This window comes from Mytilus edulis, chromosome 4, assembly GCF_963676685.1.
Source record: "Mytilus edulis chromosome 4, xbMytEdul2.2, whole genome shotgun sequence".
NCBI classification, from domain to species: Eukaryota; Metazoa; Mollusca; class Bivalvia; order Mytilida; family Mytilidae; genus Mytilus; species Mytilus edulis.
This window is the reverse complement of record NC_092347.1, coordinates 60,655,854-60,683,577: the sequence shown is the minus strand read 5'-3', so window position 1 is coordinate 60,683,577 and position 27,724 is coordinate 60,655,854. Positions and strand designations below refer to the sequence as shown.

The following is a 27,724-nucleotide window of genomic DNA, read 5'->3' as shown; positions in this document are numbered from 1 at the left end:
TATATGTTTTGCTTATTGTTGAAGCCTGTATGGTGAAATATTGTTGCTTTCATCCGTGTGATTTGGACTCATTTGCATTCATACCACATCTTCTAAGTTCTATATTCAAGAATGCATAGTGTATTAGTTAGTTCTATTAAACCAAAGAGTGCAACAACACAGACACAAGAGATTTCTTTAGAGAAAAATATTCTAGAACCTCTCAGCAATTTACTTAAATTTATAGCTTGGTGTACTTAAAGTAAATAATACCCACAATAAAGGTGACATTATAAATTATATAATTTGCAAATCAACTAGGTTATTAAAATTGACTCGCTAGACAGACTAAAAGGAGTTCTAACCATTCAAATTATTCCAGAATACGGTCAAATCTTTCCAAAGAATTGACAAGGACAAATTCCTTAATTATAATCAATTAACAAATTGGTTTTTTTTTTTAAATTTAAATTCATGGACTCTGCCAAAACATAAACTTCTTTACCTACAAGTAAAGCTGTTTCAATGATATTTGTAAACAAAGGGTTTGTATATTTTTTTTTATCATCAAATATTTGGTTAGAAATCCTATAAGTTAAAACTAAACTCTTGACAAAAATAAATATATACACACTACATACTATAACTCTCAACTGAAAATTAAAAACAAACATTCTAACTAAATACCAGGAAGGAAATTGGCATGTATATATACCGTCTAGTCAAAAATATACTACCATACGTCAAGGACATTTAAGGTCATGCCTTTTCAATTGAACCATTTTGTTAGGTTAAAGCTGTTATAAACATAACATGAAGCAATTAGTAACTTAAGATAGTAGAAATTAAAACGCAGGATCATGAAGTTTGGTACTTAAATTTGGAAAAGCAAACATAAAGCATCGGCATACTGTAAAAAGTATTTCAAGATATTTAGATAGGACTCAGCTACTAAAAAAGTTATAAAAGAAAACGAAAAACTTAAAAATATCTAATGATTCAAAAATGCAATAAAAAAGAAGGCCCAAGAGTATATAAAGTAAAATAGAAAATTTGGCAAAAAGGAATGTATACTACATTTCTTGTTCTCAACTGCAAAGGAAAGGAGATATATTTAGAAATACATAATTAGTCCATATTAATTCTATATTTTTGAAGTGACTTTGTATTAATAAAACATATAACTACATTAGTTTCTAAGGAACACAATGAGTTTAATAAAATATAATTTTACACTTTTTTAAATTATTTTTTTTCCTATAGTTAATTAATATATTTAGTCAATTACAATAGAAACTGGAAGATATATTTATATTGAGACATTGAAACTAATCACACAGCAACACACAATAGTAAACAATATCACATGACCTGGCGACTATAACTTACCTCTAGCTCAAGCTCTGGATCAGAGTCAGGAATAGAAGACAATATATTTGACGAGCCTATGCTAGCGCTGAGAGGTGTTGAGGTTACCTGTGAACGAGATGGCGCTGATGCTGATCGGTTGTCCTTGAAAGACTGTGTGTGGCGTAAGCCTGTTACTGAAGCTATAAAAGAAAGAAACAATACATATGAAATGGTGATACAACACTAATCTTAAGCTTCTGAAAGCACAAGTTGCACTAAGCCTTAACCAATTCTACACTTCAATACAAGTGGACAACTGGCTAACAGATTAAAATGGAAACTTGATTAACGGATGCTTTGACTAATTATTTGTTGTATTTATAATGCTATCCTGCTAGATAAAACATCGAAATATAAACTGTAGATAAACAATGTTCATTTACACTGCTTATAAACAATGTTCATTTACACTGCTTATAAACAATGTTCATTTACACTGCAGATAAACAATGTTCATTTACACTGCAAATAAACAATGTTCATTTACACTGCAGATAAACAATGTTCATTTACACTGCTTATAAACAATGTTCATTTACACTGCAAATAAACAATGTTCATTTACACTGCTTTAATATAAACAATGTTCATTTACACTGCTTATAAACAATGTTCATTTACACTGCAGATAAACAATGTTCATTTACACTGCTAATAAACAAAGAACTGAGGACAGGGGACTCTTGATTTATTTATAAAATATATTTATATATCATACAGATAGATTGTTTTGCTTTTTTGCTTTTGTTTGTTTTCATGGTTTTGTTTGTTAAATATATTTTGTGTATGTTTATATTATTTGTCACAAACTTATTGTTCAGAGTTTATTTGACAATAAATATTTGAATTTGAATTTGCTAATAAACAATGTTCATTTACACTGCTGATAAACTATATGTATTTATGACTGCTTATAAAGTTGGTGGTATGTTATTTTCAGATTTGTGCTCTTTATTCTGTTCATTAAACTAAGATGTCAGAATTTTACTACTTATTGGACACCATTGACACATAAAACTTCCATAAAAGAAATTTTAGTACCTGGACAAACAAATAGGACAAATTTGTTCCACTGATGACTTGCAGTATTAAATGGCTAACTTTAATTTCTATTTCATGTTATTTTATAGGTGAAATTATTGTGTTTATAGGTCAACATAAACAAAATATACAGGACTGACCAAATAAGTGTGGTCAGCTGTTTGAACAGTGACCAGTCTACACCAGTGAATAATAAAACTGCTGACCAAGTCAACAAATGTCCAGTAGATATCATCTACATCCAATTTAATTCTCACTAAAGTCAACCTCATCAAAATGTCAAACAGGACCCCATGGACATTTATAGATTAATATTTGAAATTTATAGGAAAGTTCTTTTGTTCTTCTTATTCAAGGCAACTATCTGTTGAATTAAGTGTAAACATGTGGATATTGATTCAAATGATTACACATTGTAAAACCAGTACTGGTCATGCTGGTCAGCATCTGTCATACTCCAAAATATTAAGTCTATTACTGTCCCAAGTCCAGGAGTTGTTTATTGCTGTATATCATATTTGTTTTTGTTTTGTACATAAATCAGGCTGTTTTCTGTTGTTGTTTTGTATTAGCCATTTCATGACCTTTTATAGCTTACTATGCAGTATTGGTTTGCTCATTGTTAAAGATCATACATTGACCTATAGTTTTTAACTTCAGTGTAATTAGGTGGTAATCATACCACATCTTGTTACTTTTTATTTATACAAATTCAAATTTTCTTACATCTTAATTAACAAGTCTCCATCTTAGAAAATCAGTTCAGTACTCTGCAGTAGGCACTTTTAAGAGAAACCAAACATATTGTAGGTATTTTCATGCGGAACAGAGTTTTCTCATTGTTGAAGGCCACACAGTGATCTATAGTTGACAATGTGGTCTCTTGTGAAGAGTTGTCTTATTGACAATCATACCCAATCTTTTTATTTTTATGAATACTATCTTATTTAATTTCATTAGTACTTCAGATGAGGAACAGAAAATAACATCTTTAACAAGCTTCCTGGTATGACATGTTAAATTTATTCTGGAGTGATAAACCTGTACACAAGTGTCCAAGGACCACAACTGAAGTGCATGCAAATGATCAACTGTTAAAATTGCATAATCACAAACTTATCTTAACTATACATGTACAATGACTCAGAGATTATGGGCTAAATATTCTTCATCTAAAATAAATGCAACAGCAAACCAAATATCCTAATGGCCTATATTGAAAGTGGTTCTAATGAACCGACCTTAATAGGAAACCAATTGCCCTAGCAATACTACAACTATTGGTGAAATGTGAAACAAAACGTCTGCATTATGCCCTCCCAGACTTTCATTTCATGGAAGGCAAAATGGTAATAGCTTCGCTTTTGTAATATATTCATAAGGGCAAAATCTTTACTATTCATATATTGAAATTTCCCTTGTAAAAAAACCCTTATATTTTTCAAGGTACTTTTACATGTAAAACAGTTGATGACCTAGAAAGATCATAAACTGTCCCTCAAAGGTAAACTATAAACAAAATAGGCCTTCTGGTCTCATAAATGTCAATGGTCTAAAAATACATTCACCAGACAACTTTCTGGCTCCAAAATCCTCAAGTTCAATCAACTTTCACTAATTTGATCTGACTGTGAAATCAAAATTTTTCTTGTTTGTTTTACTTTCCCATTATTATGAATTTTATAAAAATTTGAAAGTTGAATCACTTATAAAACTGATAAGGGCATGGTCTAATTTAGACACAGACTAAAATTGTTAGGAGTATATATGGTTATATGTATCAAGTACTTATTACTGTACAATTTTACAGTTGTAATAAATATCTTTTAATATCTAATAAAATGTATCATCAAGACATAAATACATTTGAAACAGTCTGCGACAAAAAATTTCCAGCTACTAGCCCAAACAACCAAAATCATAAGATTTTACCAAATGTTAAAACAAAATTTCTGTAAATTTTCACTAATCTTTGGTATCAAGCTAGTGGTTGAAGGCCCTGACTGCGATTTAATGTCCTTAGTTTTTAGTTATTCATATTTTTTTCTCAAGACAGCAGCATCAGAATAGTACTGCGACTTTAGGTACAGGTAAATCACAAATGCCAATGTTCAACGAATAACATATTTCAACAGACTTTGTATACAGAGATTGGCAGAATCACGAAATCAAATATCCACGAATATGCAAGTTTTCAGAAAAACCCACGAAAATAAATGAATCCCTAGCATTTCCATTTGTTCATGTGCCTTTACTTTATATCTACAGAAACTACTTCAACAATGACTGGATTGCAATGGTACAAAAATCTTCATTGCTTATCATGCTTATTGACATCTTTCAAAAAAAATTTTTTTTATCTGAATGATTTTTGTGCTTTCATACAGGAAAATCTTCACGGTCACATCTACATGTATTTATTTTGGGGTAATCAGTTGGAATCCACAATTAATCATAAACTTGTGAGAAAATTTCAAAGAAACAGTGTAAAGCCCAGCTTACCCAAATCTTATCTGGGATTTTATACAAGAGGAATGTTGCTGGAAGTTGGGGTAGGATTTTGTGAGCTAAAATATTAGCAATTAAGATGTATATTCAATTAGATTAAAATCAACTTAGGGAAAAACTTACTGATAATATCCAACAATGGGTATGAATTTTGTCTTTGGAAAATAATTTTTTTGAAATATGTTTCATTATCTTGATTATCACAGTATCCATTTGTGTACATACTACCATATCCAATAGTTTATAATTGTGTGCCAAACGTCTATCCACTGTATATGTAAAAAGATCACAGACTAAAACTTTTACAAGCACAAGTATCAAGAACACAACATTAACCAATGTTTAAAAAGTTCTTCAACAAGTTTTGCTGCAGTAGAAAATAGTTCACTTGTAAAAATATCCAAGTTTCTATATCCTCTTTGAAAATATTTATGCTGTTAAGTCCAGAAGCACTTTCAATCAAAATATATATATATATATATAATATTGTTTCAATGTGCAATGATTTAAAAATTATTTTTTTCACTTTGTGCAAATGTAAAAAAGGAAATACAACAATGTTTCTTCTTAATGTACACTATGCTTGGTATGCATCAACAAGGTAAAATTATCCCAGAGTAGAGTCACAACAAATTTGACAACTTGTAAACAAAAAGTCAATACACAAAGTGCACTCCAAAATGTATGTCAATGTTTCTGTTTAAAAACTACATGTCCAATAATACCAGTACATAGAAAACATTAGCGTCACATTATTTCCATTTTGACCTTATAAGAATATGCATTAGTGTCCATTATAAATGCAATACACACTGCGTAGACGCAAGTTGTAATGTACAACACTACTGCACATTTTGGTCAACAGTTTTTACATGACGATAGTAGTTAAACTAATGAGTTTAACTTGTACCGCTGGAGAACCTAATGATCTATCTTGTCATCAGAAATGACCAGTCAACAGTTGATGTTCTATGTCAATGATCAGGATTGATTTTTATCATCAAAGCTGATTTGTTTTACCAGAGGATATATGTAGCTAGGTCAAAATCATTGAGGACGAATTTTGAGTGATTCAAGAACACAAAATAGTTTTTTAAAAAAATTAAAAGATGCAAAAGGGCTAAAAAAAGATATAAATCAAAGAGAAACTGACAACAACATCGCCAAAAGACAACAAAATATACAAGTGCAAGGATCTTGTCAAAAACCAAAAGTGCACAAATGCTTTTGGATGGCAATGCAGTAAAAGGGATTAAAATCGAAATGATGCAATTTGAAAAAGCTATTTTAGGTCCAGAAACTTTGAAACTTGTAAAATTTCACCATGAATATCATCAGTTACTATCATAACTGCTGTATTTCGAACACACACTTGCCTTATTATTTGTATAAGAATTAGAACTATATTTAATATTACAAATTTATCAATTAATGAAATGTTTAAGAATAATATAAATAATGGTAAAGAAAGTGGTTTTATCAAGAGAGATGACCAATACAGGTACATCTTGGGTCAACATACTGACCCTCCCTAGGTTTTCCATTATCGGATCTATCATTTCTCAGATGACCCAACACTAGATCCTATAGATATTTCTCCACTTCAACCTCCCACTGGCACCTGTGTGATCTATGACCTCAATCCATATGTAAGTAAATCAGATAGACCACAGATTGACAGGTGGACCAATAAAAACCTTCAGGTCCTAATTTTTATGGCTCAACATGTAATCAATAGTTGATAGTAATGAATATTCTAATCATTATAGAAACATTTTATTGTATAGATGAATATATGATTTACCGAATGGCAATAACAATTAAAACCTGGAGAAAGTGTGAGAAACTTAGGTCAGGAGAACATGTGAACTTGTATGGCCTGCAAAGCAAAATGTACACTGAAAAATCTGATCCCAATTTTGACCTCAAACATAGTGGTAACATATATTCATATATAAATTAAGAGCCTTAAAAGGAAAGAATTATTTGATAATTTTAAATAACTATTTTCAACTCTGTATAGTGGATCCAAATTTAAAAAAAAAAAAGATTGATTAAAACATTCTAAAACTATTGAATTGATGACTAATCATGGTAATGGCACAATATAGAATGCGTAATCAATTGTGATATTTATACTGTCCTCATGTATATTGTTAGGCGGTTGTGTTGTTTCTAAGATTGGAGATCTATGCAACAAATTTGTAATGACTAATTAATCTATTTGTAAAACTGCACTAAAATGAAATGTGAATACAGTGCTTATAAAATATGCTCTTCCACTTCATACTTTATTTGGTCTTTTTAGTTTTAATTATTTGAGTGCACTGGTGAGTCTTGTGTTGAGGAAATGCACGTCTGGTATTAACCAATTTTAATCCTGGTATCTATGACGAATTTATTTGACCCATTTTCCTAGTTCTTTTGGTGTAAAAATTACCTTGCATTATCCATTTACAAACTAGCACATGTAAACATGAGAAAAGAATTTTAATCTTTCTGATTGTACCATTAGTAGTATAGACAAAGAGGAAATTCTATGTTAAACAAATAAATTAGAGTCAATAAAATAATTTAAAACAATTTTGTATAAAATCCTTCCATTTAAAACTTCCTTCCCTCAAAACCAAAACACTCAGCTTAAAATAAGTTAAATGCATGATGTTCTACAGGGACCTTTTGACCTTTTTAATTTAACATGTCACTTAAAAACAAACACATTTTCTGGTTAAGTAACTTATATATCACATTAAACTAGATATTGATATTGATGTAAGACCTACATAACATCATTCATCATTTTAATACTTTTACACTGTCGACTAAATGGACACAAATACGGGAACATACAGGAAAGGAAAATAAGTCATAATAACCTGTGCACATACTTGATTACTAACAAAGTATTATTAAGATATTAACACGCATTTTGTAGCTTTAAAATGCAGTTTCATTTTAGTTAAACCGTAGATATAAGAAGATGTGGTAATGAGACAACTCTCCATCCAAGTCACAATTTGTAAACATACGTATATATTATACATACATGTATATTGAAAACCCTGTTCGATTTTGAGGGTAGATCAGTTTCTGCCCCTTTTATCAATGTGGGTAATGCAATTTGAAAATGAACAAATTATGAAAACATGTACCATATATTTAGTTTAAGCATATGTAACAGTATAAACAAAGACTGAGTTCCTCCCCTTTTTTATATTCAAACTAGATATTCTATTTAAGGCTACTAGATGATTACTACCAAAAAATATCTCTTATAATTAAACATTCATCCACATGAAATTTGGCACAAACCTTTAGAGACCATCAAACTGTGTGAAAAACAAAACATTTAAACTGATGATACGCAAAATAGAGAAAATCCCTGTTAACCATAAAAGCACCAACTTGCAACTATCTATACATGTACTAAGGTATTATTTTACATGGTTGAATCCAATATTATAAATATTACCCATTCTAAAACACAGCCTTCCTTGTATGTAGATGTCACTGATCTAATATAAGAAGACCTTGAAATGTACACAAGACACAAGATGTTCACAAGATTACAAGTCTGATTTAAAGCAGAAATGTTTAAATGTTTAATTACATCTTGTAGAAGTTTAATGATAGTATACTGCACAATAATTATAAGCTCCATGGGAGGTGTATTGTTCTTGCAATAGGCTTTTTGACAGCTCTCCACTGAACTGGAAGATCTCTGATTATATCAACACTTTAAAGTTGATGATATTATTTGAAATGCACACTTTAGTCCCTATGTTTTTAAGAGGCTTTTATGGGAAAGATCTTTGCCATGCAGAAAAAATAGGACCTCATTTTTTATTCTTTGGGCATATTGTTATTTTTCACTGATGTAATTGAATATTTGTAATATTTATATTCTATAAGCTGTATTGCTTACAAATAAAAGATTATTATTACGGTATATTGTTTACAAGTAAGACTGCAATGGGCCAACCATGTAGCTTGGTATCAACTCAATGCTCAAATCGGTGTAACTTTATATGGCATATGCCATGTATGTGAACTTTTTGAGATGATAAAATCAAATTTGAATACCACAGATCCCAAACAGTTGTATGTTTTAGTAATATGAAAGTATTAGGAAGAAAGATCAACTCTGGAGATTCATTTTTACTGTAGTTAATATGGGTGTGCCATAGGATATATATTTACTATGCCATGCAGTATGTATTGTAAAACACCCAGTATTTCGTATCGTATGGGGATGTAAATATATGAACAAATAATACCCTTTCTTTGATTTATATCTGTGTATGCACATTGTGAACCACAGTTTCGTTAAATCTGATTATAATGAAAGAATACACTTGGTCTTTTTGTATTGGATATTTCAATATATTGGATTGTAAGTTATATATATATATATAGTTCTATTGAGTAAAATCTTAGTCCAGACATGCAAAGCCGTTACATAACCAACTGTTGCCTTAAGTAAATTATACTATTCCCTCTCTAACCAAGCAGAAAGATACTCAATTCAACATGAAAAGTTTGAATCAAAGAATATATTGCTTAAAAGAAATATCCTGAGAATTGTCTGGAGATGTTCTGATAGAGTTTGCTGGATCAATTAGTCTGACTTAAATGTCTTTATACTACAAATAAGATAACTATGGGTTCAATTCCCAGCATTGGAGCTTTAAATCTGCTGCAGGAGACCATCATGGGTAGTCAAGGTTGTAAAAGTAGTAGATTTCTCTGCCCGCAGCTATTTGGGAGATTCAAAAACATGTGATCTTGGTACTTCTACATTTCATTTCAACAGTTCAACCCTGTATTAATTCTTCGTTTTGAATTCTACAAAACCTAAAACTTGGTATTGTTGGATCATTTTGAAACTACCATATCCTCATGTTTAAGCAATTGAAGACCCATAATTTGGCAAAAACAAAGGTCAAATTTGTTGAAATCAAGAACATCTACTGTATTATTAAGTTGGAATTGGTCATGAAACTGTCTATATTATAGTTTCTCTACCCATAACTGTGAATAGAAATTAAAAATGTTTTTAAAAATCTGTCTGATTAAGTTATTTTAGTGCGTATATGGCAAGGATAATCACAGTCTAACCGACCTTTGTCCTTTAAGGTCAAGTCATATCTTAAGAAGTACTATACATATGTAATAAAATTTAAATGACTTTTCTAATCATTGTATACTAATAAATGTTAAGTCATCCAGCAACATAACAAGTTGATAGAGAAAAGATTTATCCGCAGGGACATTGTATATAAATGTAACTAAATACACTAACACATGTATATAATAACATCAAACGAATCAAAACAGAAGACACCAGTTGTTTTACATAGGGGGAGGAATGTAAATGTTTGTTTATGGCTTACGACCCAGTGCCTCCCCAATGATGGCCATGTTTGGAGGAATTATCAAGATGAAAAGGACCGATGATAATAGACACATACCAGAAGTCAAAACATTGATCCATATGTTTTTCGAATTGTTATCAATCTTCCTATTTGTAAACATACAAGTTTTTATGGGCGATGATGCTCTTGACACAGAAGTTAAATTTGAAAGACCAGATTTTATAGACCAATGTACAAAGTAATAAATGTTGGAGATATTTCAACATGGAAATTAATGTCTAAATATAAAAGCTTTGTGTTTCCTGCTACTTGGTAACAGAATAGTTTACGGACATATTTCACAGTTTGACCTCTTCCTTATAAATTTATCAAAATGTAAGATATCTATTTTCTCCCATAAAGCTATCGTTACATTTATATGTTTTATTACAAAATAAAACCCTTTCACTTATGAAATTAATGTTTTAATGGCAGAGGTGATTTACATGAGGGAATGTATCTTCACTAAAAAAATTAACAAGTATAAAAAAGAGAATACATGACTTGTATTAAGTTTTAAAATTATATTGGCTTATAGCTGCATCTTCCATCCCCAACCTTAAATTTTTTTGTTAAGCTGTGAAATTTCAAACTTTTCTAGAATTGGTCAACATGGTTTAAAGAAAAAAAAATGTTAGAATTAATTAAACAATTCTTACATTCTGTCATAAAATTCCTGACATTTCTATGTAAATAATGTTAATTAAAATATACAATGCTTATTAGACGTGTCATTTAATATATAGAATGTGAAAGTTTATTATTATTCCTTGTTCATGTAATGTTTATAAAAAATTTAACTTTTGACTTTCATTTTTTTAACTATTGTTATGTATTCTTTGTAAAATATATCCTGTCTCGTGGGTTTTCAAGCTATTAAGAATTAAGAATGCATTGTGACCTAAAAATTTTCATTGAAAACGAATGCATACTACAAATTCATATGACATGAAAACACATGATTTGACCATAACCGCTATGAGCTATGTATAACCGAAACAATGATGTTGCAATAAAATAATGTTTTCTGAAAATGATGTTATTACTAATTACAAAGTTTTGTTTCAGTTATAATTAGCATTGTTTGTCATAGTTTCACAGAAAACTCTGATGAAAAAGCTTTTTGGGAAAGTTGACCTTAGATGAATTTGCCTATTCTTTTTCTGTCCATTTTGGTTATATAGTTCTTTATATTTTTACATATTTATACATTGGTGGCTTTGAAATGTGTAGGTTTCAATATCCCTAATAAAGGTTAGGAACCAGCTTAAGCCCTCCTTCAGGATTTTCTCGCTGTGTTGAAGACCAATTGGTGGCCTTGGCTTTTTTCAGCTCTTTGGTAGGGTTGTTGTCTCTTTGACACAGTCCCCATTTCCATTCTCAATTTTAATGAAGAAATGCACGAAATTATAAACATGATAAAGTGTTATTGTACATGTTTTAATTTATAAAATTTCTTTTCTTTAGAACACATGAAAAGTAGTTTCCAGCACCCACCCCTATTACCCTCTCTGTTTCTCAATGCTTTCCTTTCTTTGTCAAGAACCTTTGGACTTGTTATAATTATAAAAGAGTTCTTAACTTCTCATATAAAACAGCTGTTGGAATGTCTGGTAAAGTAATTGTAACATCTTATGCTTACAGACCATGTTGTTTTATGAGACAGTGAAAGTGACCTAGCTTTCACCTTACTTTGTCTTTACATGGATTAACAAAGAAACTTGCAGAAATACTTATGACGGTTCCAATTCATCAAAACTGTCATCTTAAACATGTTTTAAGCACATATTTGTAAAAGGTAAATTACCTTTGTTTTGTTTTGTTTTGTTTTTATCTTATTTATATTTTTGAAGATATTTGTTTTTTAAAACTGTTTTAGCTCGTCAGAATTCTATGAAACTTTGTACTCAGACCCTATGAAATGTATACCACCACCCTCCCTCCCCCTCCAAAAAAAGTCCTCAGAATCCATCATATTACATGTAGGTCCAGGAGTGACCTTCAAAAGAACCTACTTTTATCGTGATCCAGTTTTCTTATTTTCAACTGAGTTGAAGGAACGAAAAGTGCTTTGAAAAGGGGTTTTATGTCGTCCATAACACCATAGTCTGTTCCAAGGTTTCTTTATATTTAAATACGCTTAATCTTGTGATTTCCTTTTCTATTTACGTTGACATGTCATAAGATTTTTAACAAAACATAAATAATTCAAATATCATGTGGTGCAAATGACTTCAAGTTCAATTATTGTCAATAAATCGATCTGACGGTAAAAGCAGAATAAATATAGCAGCTGTCCTATTTAAATATAACTGTTTTATCATTGATTTCTAACTTTTTTCAAAACACCTAACCAATCAATACAAATCTTTTTAAAATCCCAAACCACTGGGTTTTGACAGATATTTGGTATTAAAACCAAACCATATTCTTAAAGTATTAGAAAAACAGGCATGAAATTCAACGCCTCCCAAATCCCCAACTATTTAATTAACTTGACCTGCATGCAAGCAAATTAAAAATTCTACAGGTTCTGTTATCTATCATATCAAATTAGCTCATACTGATACAAATAAATTATATGATTATTTACCTTCAAATGTACCCATTTTATCCATGAATTCTGTTACCATATTTTAATAGTCCTAGATTATATGGAAATTTTAGTAGAAAATGCCACCATTGCCTGATGAGTTGTACATTTTCAAACTGATGGATTTCTCACTTGTAAGAAGAAGGCTGACCTTAACCTAATGTGTCTCGACAAATTAAACAAGGGTAAAATAGTCCTGATAAAAACAAACACTGTGTGCATGGTGGGAGTGATTGGGAAACTGATAATTTTGTTGTTATAAATATAAAACAAACAAGAGTCCATGCAGCCATTCTGTAGAATATAAACAGGATATCAATATTTCTATAAGCAGATTACAAGATACCAACTGATATTGTAAACTAGAAACTCAACCTATGGATCTTTAATTCTTATTTATATACATATGAAATATAAGTTTTTGTATTTTTTGTCAAACATAATATTTACTGAACTGGTATTTTTTAAATGTCATTTACATCAGTTTAAATGAATGAGTCCATTAAGCCAATTAAAGATTATACATGTACATTGATATACATGATGATGATGTACATATCTACGTCATTTGGTTTATGGCGGAAAGTTGTGTTATTGACAATTGTATTACAACTTGTTTTATATTATTACCTCTTTACATCCTTGGCTATGATCAGGGGATACTTTAGGGGATTTAAAGGCGAGCTGTGTTTCAATTCTTAAAATAAGTTGTAAAATTATGAGTTTAACATTCTTAACTTCCTCCTTAAGCTTTCACAATCACCTTTACAGATTCTTGAACAAATATCTACCACTTCAGGTACACAACAAAGATATAAAAGGGGGGGGGACTGGTAAGACCACTGAGGAATGGATCTTGTAAAGTGATCAACAAGGGAAAAGTTGGACTGGAGCCCCCTACCCCCTCCTAAATCCACCTCTGCACTTCTTATAAAAATTTCTGACATATATGTGCAGTAAAGATATTATCCATGATCATAATTCTAAATCTATTACGATTTAAGATCTCGTTAGTTGTACTTTTAATTTAAAAACAAGATCAGCTGTAGCTTATGTTGTTGGATATTTTCATCTTCTAATTTTGATATAATGTACTTTATAAAATCTTCTTCCTGTCTGTATTTACAATATTTAACAGTGTTGATACAGTACATGATATATTGCATAAACCACAATATGTTTTATCAAATCACACCCCTTTATTTACAAGGAAAGAAAAGTTACAAGGACATTTTAACTAAACAAGTCAAAACACAGGAAATGCTCTTTATCTTTTGTCAATATTTTCATTGTTACTTGTTACTTCATTTAAATGGTAAAGATAATAGACTTTTTTCTCGAAATTTTAATATAAAATAGTTATATCTGTCCTACAAACGTTCTCTCAATAAAATCAGGGATCAAATTACTGAAGGTCATAGGAGATTTAGGGGAGCAGACCCCCTACAATTTGATGAAGCTTCATATGGTTAACACATAGACTTTTACATGTAAAACTAACATTGTCTTGTTAGTGGCTCCCCTTTTTTAAAATCCAAGATCTGCATTTGGAAGATACCACTTCTTAGTTTTAGTTTTTTTTTACCCATGGGATAAGTTAATAATTCTAGCCCAGACTGTTTAGGAAGTAAAGAATCATCTAACATTATTAGATTGGTTTTCTTGGCACTTTTGAAGATTCTTGACTTAAATATTCTGTGTTGCAGCTGCTAAATATCTATACTTCATTTCTAACATGTAGTTGTCAAAAAAATTACCTTAAAGTGTAATTTAAAGCTTAAGGTTGTTGTTATATTTAAAGGACATGTTATTTAAATCTTTTATTAATTTGTTTTACCTGATCGATGAGAGGACTATATTAACATGGATAAATTTCACCCTACACCTATATTTAAACCTAAACATATGACTCACACAATAGAATTGATGGCTTATAATAATTACGATAATATTTAATAAATAAATACCAAAGAATGAATCAAAATCTGTTATGATACAAAATATATAATTTAATTGTCTGAGGCTCAATAAGATGAAATTAGATATGTTGTACTAGGTAATCTACGACCTTTGACATAAGATATCAATTACAAGTCATAGTCATTCAATCATACAAGAAGTTACTAGAATCCTTTACAATTAAACAAAATAACATCTTTTGTGTAACTTATCAACAAAGATATGTTTGATATACTAATAGCGTAGAAGAAAAGGATTTTAATATTTCAAAAGACAGAAGTAACTGTGAATATTGGAGTCCTAATTAAAAAAAAAGGTCTGCACTAATGATATCCCAAAAAAGTTATAAGCAGGGGCACAAGGATTTTTGAAAAAAGGGGGACTGCAATTTTGATATACCAAATTTTATCAAATAGAAATTTTGACAAATGATATATGATGGTTAAAAATGATATAAATCGTGAGAAAACATGTAATTTTTTTCGCAATCAAGGGGGCAAAAAGCCTTTTCCCACTTGATCAACAACTGATTAGAGGACAACAATTAACAACAATAGTTTTCCGTGTTCCAGTCAATGTTAACGTGTATAGTCATCTACACAAACCGTACATCAATAAAATACTTCAAAGTAGAGTGGTTTGATATAAGTATTAAAAGGGGATATAGTTACGATACTGTTGTCAGGTCATTAAAGATTGCATATTTTGGCTTTAACATTGATTCACTGATAGGGTCTTTGCATCGGAACTAAACACATTTATTTCTAAAAAAACAGTTGTTGGCATGACACGGGTTATGTTCTTCTCATATATTTTATGATAGTATGATACTAAACCCCTAACGGGAGGGATTGTACCTGATATTCATATGATGAAGACATAATCTTTCAATCAGTTTAATTGAGGTCTGGAGCTGGCATGTCAGTTAACTGCTAGTAGTCTGTTGTTATTTATGTATTATTGTCATTTTATTTATTTTCTTTTGTTACATCTTTTGACATCAGACTCGGACTTCTCTTGAACTGAATTTTAATGTGCGTATTGTTATTGTTTTACTTTTCTACATTGGCTAGAGGTATAGGGGGAGGGTTGAGATCTCATAAACATGTTTAACCCCGCCGCAATTTTGCGCCTGTCCCAAGTCAGGAGCCTCTGGCCTTTGTTAGTCTTGTATGATTTTAAATTTTAGTTTCTTGTGTATAATTCGGAGTTTAGTATGGCGTCCATTGTCACTGTACTATTATGCATATTTTAGGGGCCAGCTGAGGGACACCTACGGGTGCGGGAATTCTCACTGCATTGAAGACCCGTTGGTTGCCTTCGGCTGTTGTTTGCTCTATGGTCGGGTGGTTGTCGCTTTGACATATTCACCATTTCCTTTCTCAATTTTATTTTTATGTACTTAATTTGTAAGTCCAAATCCATCAACAGTCTCATGACCGCACAGATTATGGCCAACTTTGTTGACAAAAGACCATAACGTCACCTGGTTACAAAATGGTATACTTATTTCTACTCATTGGAATGCAACAATGGAACTTAGGGATGCATCAAACTTGAAAACATGCCATTGTTGTCGTAAAGGAGAATTTTAAAATCTCTAAAATATGTCAAATAATGTGTACAACAGAGTAGAAGGAAAAGTCAAACAAAGCTAATGGCACTCTTCAAATCACTTGAACATTTCAAAACCATTTGATATTTTATCAGGTGAAAAACTTGAGGAATCAAGAAGTTTTGACATCAGATTATTCAAATCTTTCCAAATATGAATTGTGATAATCACATGTTTCTAATAATCTGTTTACAATTTTTTTCTTAATTTTTTTTAAAAATTATTCCGTTAAACTAAAGTTTTATATTTCATCTTAAAATATTAATTTTAATATTATGTAAAGACAAAATTTCCCCTTAAACGATCCTCAGTAATAACTTTTCACCTGCTGACCAGGTAGATAGATATAAGTAAAATTGAAGGTCTTATTGTCATTGTAAAGATAATCTGTCTTGATGCCAAATATTAAATGTACATCTTATTGTTTGTATATATAAATTGTTTATCCAACCCACTGTCATCCAAAGAAAGGGCTTAAAGTAGCTAAGAAACCAAACAAATATGGTATTAGTAGGCAATATAGGAAAGGTGTACTGACATAAGTAGTCTCTAAACACATTAGCTCCATGGAGCTTTCGTTAGTAGAAGCCATATTAACTATGTGTATCAGTGAGAAAAATGTAAAAGCATAAAAATATAGTATATACCAATACACATAATTAACAGCGCCTGGTGATGTTTGATAGCCTGACCGGTTTCGGTCCATAAAGGACCTTCATCAGAGGCAGAATGGTGGATTAATGTTTGCACCCTATTTATATAGATATGGTAACCGGCGGTTGAGTTAACCGGCGGTTGAGTTGACCGGCGGTTGAGTTGACCGGCGGTTGAGTTAACCGGTGGTTGAGTTAACCGGCGGTTGAGTTAACCGGCGGTTGAGTTAGGCGGCGGTTGAGTTAACCGGCAGTTGAGTTTACCGGCGGTTGAGTTAACCGGTGAAAAATCCCAGTGGGATTTTCCATGGTTACAATTATCTATATTTAGCTAATGTTCATGTTACAGTAAACTTTTTGACATGTTACGGTAAACATTTTTACACTATATGGTAAACATGTGACCTGATGATATAACCATGTTTGGGCTTTAGCATTGGATAAAGGGTGTTTGGTCTGGGATTTTTCACCGGTTAACTCAACCGCCGGTAAACTCAACTGCCGGTTAACTCAACCGCCGCCTAACTCAACCGCCGGTTAACTCAACCGCCGGTTAACTCAACCACCGGTTAACTCAACCGCCGGTTAACTCAACCGCCGGTCAACTCAACCGCCGGTCAACTCAACCGCCGGTTAACTCAACCGCCGGTTAACTCAACCGCCGGTTACCATATCTATATAAATAGGGTGCAAACATTAATCCACCATTCTGCCTCTGATGAAGGTCCTTTATGGACCGAAACTGGTCAGGCTATCAAACATCACCAGGCGCTGTTAATTATGTGTATTGGTATATACTATATTTTTATGCTTAAATATGGTATTAGTACTAGACAAAAATCAAATTCCTTGTCTTTTTTTCCAATCTGTCAAGATAATCTAATGTACTTTTGTCATATTGTTGACCTTGTATAAACTTGAGGTAACTTTCAAAAGTATTTTTGAATCTTTATGTAAAGAAATAACTCAGAAACAAAAATCTTTACTCTCTTCTGATTATGTTAAAAGTTTAAAATTAAAATGTTCATATATAAAAATTCTTAAGGTCTATTTGATTTTTTTTCCTGCTAGAGACTACATTGTTACATACATACTTTTTTGGTGGAGTGCTCAGAGAGAAACATGACTTTTGTCAAAAACACATACAATGTTAGTCATTTGAAATTGTAACAGAATGCACCATTCATGTGCAGGGATGGATCTTATAACAGGAGTGTTGATAGGGTAGTAATATAGTTGATAAACAACTAAGACCATCTTACCTCTGGAGCCCCTATTTTAATTGAAAGAAAGGGAGATAACCATTTGACTTACATGCTGAGTGTTGCTTCTCCTTTAACATTCTGTGATCTCCTCCTTCTCTTGGTGGAAGCTGTAAAAAATACCATCAGAATAATTAGTTTTTCATGAAAACATTTCTCTTATAACAATAAAAACATTCCAATCTGCTATCAAAATTTCTTTGAAAATAAACTCAGAAAGTAGCAATTTGACAGCTTATTTTGGGACCATAAAAATGTGTCGGTTAAAGCAGGATGTTGGAATACTCAGGTGTCGGATAAGGCAGGTTGCACTGTACTAGCATATTTATTACAAATAAAAAGCAGCTTTTGGGACAAAATACTAGTAGTAGGGAAACAGCTCTTATGACTACCTTGAGTACTGAAAATAAAAGGTAAAAGTAACATGTATAAGCCATTACCTCTCAAAAATATAAAACATTTTACCTCTGATTCATCATTTACATTTTTCTGCTCAATTTGTTCATTTTTCTGACTCAGTACAATTTCTGTTTCATTATGATCATCATTTGTTTCATTAATTTCATTCTGTGGTTCATTAAGTACTATTATGTGGCCATTTTGGTCACTTTTGACCACTAGTTCAATGCTTTCATTGTCTTCATCTGAACTACTGGTGGTCAAATTCTTATCGACCATATTTGCATTCAGATCAGATAATAATTCTTCCATTGAGACAAATAAATATTTAACACTGCATACAAATTTAGTGAATCACTACCTGATTAACAACCCTATTAAGGAATTTCTTGGAAGAAAAAACTTTTTTAATTGCAGTCTGAATGCCTAAGATGGCTTCTCTTATTATGATCAATTACATGAACTTGCAGTTTGACAAATTTAGTTGTCAATAAAATTGTCTCATCACCACAAATTAAAGAATCCTAATGCAATGGTGTCATGTAATTATCCTGAATTCCTTTGAAGTTTGCAGATTATAAAGTGAAGCTGTCCATCCAGGCTTCCTTCTCACAACCAGAATTAAAGATCAAAGAATCTGTAAATCCAATTTTTTATTTTCTGTCACATTAAGATGCAACTAATATCCAAATCCAGTTACCAAGGGAATGCAATTTCACCTTTTTTGTTTAGAAAGCACCAAAATCACACATCTGCATTTATAACGGAAAATTAACTACAAATTAACAATGACACATAAAATCCTATGACTGAAGTCTCCAACGACCTTTAGATTCACTTTAAAACAATCTACAGAAGCACTTATAAACGATTTAAACCTTGAATATTCGTCAAATTTTTTTTACACTGCACATCCAGTTAAACGGACCATCTATCGGAAGAAATTCACTGATAAAATCATATGACAAAAAATAATCCAAAAATCAATCCCTCTGAAGCACACCTATGTCTAGCTATCACCATTTGTCAAATATTTCATTCATAGTCAATATAAATTTATCATTTTGTCCACATCCTAAGGGGCTTTAACAGTTCATTTCATTCAATCTTGACAGGTTATTGATCAGTAATGCCCAGAGGTGTTGACCATTATTTCTACTTATGTAATATTAGGTCATAGTATGTCATATACTCAAAAATAAATGGTGGTAAGAGAACAGACTGATCAAAATGTAAAATCTTAATGTGGAATTAGATAATGATATAATTACGGATTAATTCCATTTTCTTTAAGGTATTAACATACAGTCATGTTGATAAAAGCAATTTATTAATTGTAATTTGACGAAAAAAAATATTAATTTTATTAATTTTTTTTCAAATAGCTTTTAAAAAGAATTAAACAAAATTATAGATACCAATGAAACATTTCGGCCCCCTCCCCACCCCCAGAAAAAATATGTGGATGGGAGAGGGAACTGAAAACATGACAGAAACCAGGTTTGATGTTTTCTTTAGAAGGGGTTATAGATCTTTAGCTAGATTTTCGTTTGACGCCTACCCTCTCGAACATCAATGATTAATAAATCAACAGAAAAAGGAAAAGGGATACTTCCATTCCTTCTTAAAGGTTACAATAAATCATTTAATAACATGGGCAATGGGTACATCTATTTGAGGAAGATAACATGCGACTAGTCCTGATTGGTTGTTGTGTGCACCTGATATTTATTCACTAGAAGAAACCATGTGGAATCTTTCTGTATACCAAAGGCAAAATATTATATTTTCTTTTGTCCTGAAGGAACATAGATCTTGTTCCTGATCTGTGATGAGATTTGTATATTTAAGTGCAGATTTGATCGGTAGAAGAGATAACTAAACAATGCATACATTAAGTCAACAGGATCATACATTGTTGGGACTAAATAGTCTTGACCAAACATTTTTTCTTCATTCTAATTTATCATTTTTAGCTCACCTGGCCCGAAGGGCCAAGTGAGCTTTTCCCATCACTTTGCGTCCGGCGTCCGTCGTCCTGCGTCCGTCGTCCGTCGTCGTCCTGCGTCCGTCGTCGTTAACTTTTACAAAAATCTTCTCCTCTGAAACTACTAAGCCAAATTTAATCAAACTTGGCCACAATCATCATTGGGGTATCTAGTTTAAAAAATGTGTCCGGTGACCCCGCCAACCAACCAAGATGGCCGCCATGGCTAAAAATAGAACATAGGGGTAAAATGCAGTTTTTGGCTTATAACTCAAAAACCAAAGCATTTAGAGCAAATCTGACATGGGGTAAAATTGTTTATCAGGTCAAGATCTATCTGCCCAGAAATTTTCAGATGAATCGGACAACCCGTTGATGGGTTGCTGCCCCTGAATTGGTAATTTTATGGAAATTTTGCTGTTTTTGGTTATTATCTTGAATATTATTATAGATAGAGATAAACTGTAAACAGCAATAATGTTCAGCAAAGTAAGATTTACAAATAAGTCAACATGACCGAAATGGTCAGTTGACCCCTTAAGGAGTTATTGCCCTTTATAGTCAATTTTTAACCATTTTTCGTAAATCTTAGTAATCTTTTACAAAAATCTTCTCCTCTGAAACTACTGGGCTAAATTAATCCAAACTTGGCCACAATCATCTTTGGGGTATGTAGTTTAAAAAATGTGTCCGGTGACCCGGCATCCAACCAAGATGGCTGCCACGGCTAAATATAGGACATAGGGATAAAATGCAGTTTTTGGCTTATAACTCAAAAATAAAAGCATTTAGAGCAAATCTGACATGGTGTAAAATTGTTTATCAGGTCAAGATCTATCTTCCCAGAAATTTTCAGATGAATCGGACAACCCGTTGATGGGTTGCTGCCCCTGAATTGGTAATTTTATGGAAATTTTGCTGTTTTTGGTTATTATCTTGAATATTATTATAGATAGAGATAAACTGTAAACAGCAATAATGTTCAGCAAAGTAAGATTTACAAATAAGTCAACATGACCGAAATGGTCAGTTGACCCCTTAAGGAGTTATTGCCCTTTATAGTCAATTTTTAACCATTTTTCGTAAATCTTAGTGATCTTTTACAAAAATCTTCTCCTCGGAAACTACTGGGCTAAATTAATCCAAACTTGGCCACAATCATCTTTGGGGTATGTAGTTTTAAAAATGTGTCCGGTGTCCCGGCCATCCAACCAAGATGGCTGCCACGGCTAAATATAGGACATAGGGGTAAAATGCAGTTTTTGGCTTATAACTCAAAAATCAAAGCATTTAGAGCAAATCTGACGGAGTGAAATTGTTTATCATGTCAAGATCTATCTGCCCTGAAATTTTCAGATGGATCCGACAACCGGTTGTTGGGTTGCTGCCCCATAATTGGTAATTTTAAGAAAATTTTGACGTTTTTTGTTATTATCTTGAATATTATTATAGATAGAGATAAACTGTAAACAGCAATAATGTACAGCAAAGTAAGACCTAAAGATAAGTCAAACATGAAAAAAATGGTCAGTTGACCCCCTAAGGAGTTATTGTCCTTTATAGTCAATTTTTAACAATTTTCATAAAATTTGTAAATTTTTACTAACATTTTCCACTGAAACTACTGGGCCAAGATCATTATAGATAGAGATAATTGTAAGGAGCAAGAATGTTCAGTAAAGTAAGATGTACAAACACATCACCATCACCTAAACACAATTTTGTCATGAATCCATCTGCTTCCTTTGTTTAATATTCACATATACCAAGGTGAGCGACACAGGCTCTTTAGAGCCTCTAGTTTTTTAGATACAAACTTCAGAAAGTTGATTATCATAAAGCTTTAGTAATACCATTCTTATATAATAAACTACATCTGAAGTTTTTTTTTTAAAAGGCAATTACATCAACGAAAACCTATGTAAAAAATAATTGCAATTTGCAATTCAAACTTTGTTTATTGATAGTTAGTTAATCCCTGTTCGTCTTTTTTTTTAAAAGCTAGAGTTATTCCCCTTACAATTTACCTGTTCTTAATCTATAAAGTTAAATAATCATTTGATTAATCTGATTATGATAAAGCGTAATTAGGTATTAATGTGTTTGGTCAGTCACAACAATCTGTTAAATAATTAGCCCTGTCCACTTCTAACTAGTAACATCTGCTGTCAAAATTAGCCATGTCAAAATTTAAAGTTGTCAAAATGGCATGTGATTATGAGATTAGGGTCAATAATTAGGCTTTTTTCTCATCTTCTAAGTATAAGTCTTATGCATAATTTATTTGTTACAACAACTGCAATACTACATTGTAAGAATATTAAGCTCTTAGAACCCCTATAAGTTATAAATATGTTTTATTTGTTACAACAATTGCAAAATTTTATTGTAAGAAAAATAAGCTCTTAGAACCCCTATAAGTTATATCTATATTTTAACTGTGACAACAATTGCGCAGAATTAAATTGTAAGAATTATAAGCTCTTAAAACCTTTTTCCTTCTATAAAACGATGATCTCCCTGGTTTTTTGCTTTTCTAAAATATAATAATATTTTTCTCACTATTTACATTGTTTAGAAAATTGTTCAGATTCACAGAATGTATAGAAAAAAAGAGTAACAAAGAGAACAGCTGCTTAACATGCCGCATTTTCTTAACAAAATACTTTTTTCACTTAAGATGACAGTTGGATCATAAATTATTTAATATATGTCTCTTTGAGATGAATTTAAAGCACTAAATTAAATACTGTTCATGGTCAACTTTTAAATTAAAAAAAAGAAAAAAATAATTATTGTGACTTCAGGTACTTCAGAAATTATTGTGATGTTTTTATTATTGCGAAAATTGCGACAGGGTTAAAATCGCAATAATTTAAACTCGCATTTTGAAATTTAATATATAACTTAAATAGGATTTTTTCTCAATATTGCAAAAATTAAAATCGCATATTAGTCAATAATGACAAAATCACAATAATAAACGCACGCAATAATTTCTGAATTTAAAGTATACTTTTTCCCAGAAATGTAAGCATTTATATTCAAATCGACTATGTGTCATCTTGTATAAACATTACTCTGAATTTGATGTGGAAGTTGATTTAATGTTATACATATGGAACTACAACCTGAAATGTATGTTTTTCAGTAAAATTTATTTCATAAAAGGACATCTTCTTGCAACTTGGATCACTTGTCAAGTTGAAGAATGGAACAATTAAAACATTTTATGTTCTCTTAATTGGTCTAATCAATTTTGCAAAGTTAGTACAAAACAAATGTACTCAAACAAAAAATGGTGTTGTACTAAGAATACCTCTACTTCAAAGTATTAGGAAACTTGAGATACATCAACTAGTGTGACAAAAATAATTGTTGGGACAAACAGACAGACAAATGTACAGACATAGAGACAGGGTGATCCGAACTTCCAATATAGCCTCCTATCTAGAATATCATACAGCATATTACCTTTTTACATCATCTTTTAAAAGTTCTACCATATAAAGTTTCCATACCTTCATACTCTGTGTAGATAATGGTCCCCCAAGTCTGCCACAGGTAGTCACTTGTTCTTTACAGGAACTTTCATGGACATTTATAAGGCAGTCTACAAAAAAAGAAGCAACACTTTTAAATGACTTAAATGAAAAAAATCAAATAAAATTGTAAAGTTTTTCTGATGTTTAATACTGTGTGGATGCTATACATATGCTATAACAATCAAAACTTTTTTTTCTCTTGTTTTCATTTATTATACATTATATCTTTTCATCAAAAAGTAGGTTCATTCTTAGTAACAGTTGGGGCTAAAATGAATAAACTTTAAGTCTTTACCCATTTTTGAAGACTATATAGTGATTTGAAAATGTGCAGATATTGTAAAATTGGTTTAAACAAACCCTGCCTAAACCAGAAACAACTTTTCACTGAGCTTTTGCAATAGGACATACAATGATTATGGAAAGTCTGTAAACTGGTTTTCATATCAGCTTTATTTTCTTTATGTTTGTGGAATAGAAAAATAAAACTTAAATAATTGAAAGCAAGAGGGCTAATGCAGACAACAAGATAATGCTTTCTATCAATGACAGCATTGACTTAGAATCTGTTAGTAAATAGTAAAGAAAGTATGTAAAGGTAGGTAATTTACATTTAACATGTGTAAAATGAACATATACAACATTTTTCTAATCTGTATAAAATCTTCAGTCCAAAGTAGGTCTAATTTTATTAGGTTAAATGTGAATAATTTGTCATCCTTACGTTATTAGGTTGATACCTTTTATTTTCATTTGATATCAGTTCTTTTGGCAACATAGTTCCTGTGTTTCCCTATAACTGTGAATTCTAAGATAATAACACAACAATGACTGCTTGTACCCCTATTTTTGACATATTTACCTATTATGTCTGTTTGTTTTGTTTACACATCTTCATCAATATAATGGAATTTTAAATGACTGTCATACAGGTGAGAGGTTTAGCTAGCTATAAACTCAGGTTTAATTCACAATTTTCTACATAAGTAAATGCATGTACCGAGTCAGGGATATTACAGTTGTTGTCTTTTTTAGTTTGATGTGTTTGAGCTTTTGATTTTGCCATTTGATCAGGGACTTTCCTTTTGGAATTTTTCTCCAAGTTCAGTATTTTTGTGATTTTACTTTTTCATTTTTCATTATTATTCATACCAAATTTTCATAGATTTCTTTGGTATACATGAAGCACAAATTTAAACTTTCAATGAAGGATAAATTTACATAATATTGTAGAGATTTTGGCAAAGCCACAAAATATACATTTTTTTTTGGTGTCTATCCATGAAATTAAATGAAACCACAGTATGTGAACTGCTCTTTCTTATTATAATGATTATAGACGACTTACTTTCACATCTAAGGGCTAACTTATTAGCCATAGATTTGTTACAAACAGCACATGGTGTAGAGTTACTGACGGATACAGACACAAACTGATGTGTATTCTTCCCTTTACCTTCCTTGTCTTTATGCTGGAAATAGAAAAAAAATTTATTAAATTTTCAATTCAAGAATCAAATACAATCTGGGTAATATTTTCAAAGGCCAAAATATCAAAAGGTCTAATATATCCTAAAAATTTCCTTAACAATGGATATCAAACCATAGTCTAACACTCTATTCATTTTTATATAGATTGTTTCTCGTTTTTAATATAGATTAGAGTGTTGGTTTTCCAGTTTAAGGTGGTACCTAACACTACAGGGAGAAAACTCTGTAAAATCAGCTAAACGTTTTAATTACGTTGTGTTGTAAAAGGGATATTAAGCTTCTCAATGATCAAAATGAGTGTTTGTCAAACTGCTATATAACCAGTGTAATTTTTCTGATAAAACGGTTGGTTCAAAATTTTTAAAATTTTCATATTTCTTTTCAAAGGGTCAAAGTAGTGTTGGGGACCATCTTAAATGATTTTACACTAGTAATTTTGAGGGTCCTTTATAGCTTGTTGTTCCATGTAAGCCAATGCTTAGTGTTGAAGGCTATACTTTGACCTATAATGATTTAGTTTTACAAATTGTGACTATGATGGAGAGTTGTCTCATCGGCACTCATACCAAATCTGCTTTTATCTATTGTACATGTACAATTTAGTAATACAATTTACCACAATCAATCAAATTCTGAGATGGCAAATTGCAGAGAAAAGAGTTCAAAAGCACTAACTATAAAGTACAAATTACTTTGTTGGCAAAGTATATTACCCCAGCTGTTATCTATAATTGATATGTCTTATATTATTATATCACTTAGTACTAATGCTACTATCTGAATAGCCTTCACCGTATGTATATGCTTAGTAATTATAACATGGAAGGTCTTACTCACCAGTGCTTAATTTATTTGATTTAGCACTGTGGGTTTTGATTAAAGACTTTCTGTCTTTGCTCATTGTTGAAGAGTGTCTAGTGATCTGTAAATGTGAAGAAACAGTAACACAGGTTTTAAGTTAAACCCTTTCTAAACCAGAAACCAATCTTCACAGAGCTATAGTAGCAAGACATGAACATGGAAAAATATGTGACAAAAAAAGTTACACATATACAGAGAATAAAACTAAAGGCAAAATATTACATAGGGGGGGCAGGGGGATCGAGCCCCACCTTTTTGGAAAAAAAATTGGTTGCTTATATAGGGAATCACTGAAGCGTGACTGGAGTGGCCCCCCTCTTAGGAAGTCAGTGGGCCCCCACTTATGAAAATATTCCTGGATCCGCCACTGCATATAGATATGCATGGATGCAACTGAACTAACTTTTTTATTTTAAATATTCACTGAAATTGACCTTCTGCAGGAACAAAAATTTAATCCCAAAGTCTCCAAAGAGCCTATCCTACATTATAACTTTAAATATCTTTTGGTTTACTGTAAAGCAACTTATATCAGTGGATACTATTTTCTCAAATAGCATTTCTAGGTGACTTTCAGGTAGCTGATTTTTATCATTTCTATCTTTCATTGTATGCAAGAGAAGAATTTTTCAACAATTTGTACATGTTAATGTTATTTTCCTACTTTGCAAAAAACAACTGAATAAATTGCTTTGGAAAATTAGTTGGTTTACAGGAGTCTATACCAAAAACAACACTGTACTTAATTTTAAATAATGAAATCGTTTCAAATTAATCTTCTCAAAAGTTAATTTCAATAATTAAATAATAGAATCAATTCAAATTAATCTTAACAAAAGCTAATTTCAAAAATCTCATTATGTTTTAAGAATTAGGAAAACATGATCAATTAAGATTAAAAATATTGAAAGAATAATTGTTTTTATATTAAAGTCAATAAACCATACAATCTTGTACAGCAATTATTAAATAAAACTGATAAATAACTTACTCTGGGAAGGGTTGCA

General features: G+C 31.2%; 1 protein-coding gene across 50 annotated transcripts in view; it reads right to left on the bottom strand.

The window, feature by feature from the left end:
- LOC139521940 (rho guanine nucleotide exchange factor 18-like) overlaps positions 1–27,724 on the bottom strand; it is a 159,869-nt gene that overhangs the window by 36,495 nt on the left and 95,650 nt on the right. For 29 of the 50 annotated variants that reach the window (XM_071315706.1, XM_071315702.1, XM_071315709.1 and 26 more), the window contains 4 exons: positions 25,714–25,837; positions 24,342–24,433; positions 18,487–18,544; positions 1,369–1,529 (listed from right to left, as the gene is read on the bottom strand). In XM_071315706.1, coding sequence (XP_071171807.1) covers positions 1,369–1,529; positions 18,487–18,544; positions 24,342–24,433; positions 25,714–25,837 — 435 coding nt within the window. The remainder of the gene's footprint in view (positions 1–1,368; positions 1,530–18,486; positions 18,545–24,341; positions 24,434–25,713; positions 25,838–27,724) is intronic. The other 21 variants (XM_071315711.1, XM_071315720.1, XM_071315729.1 and 18 more) reach the window with 1 other exon arrangement.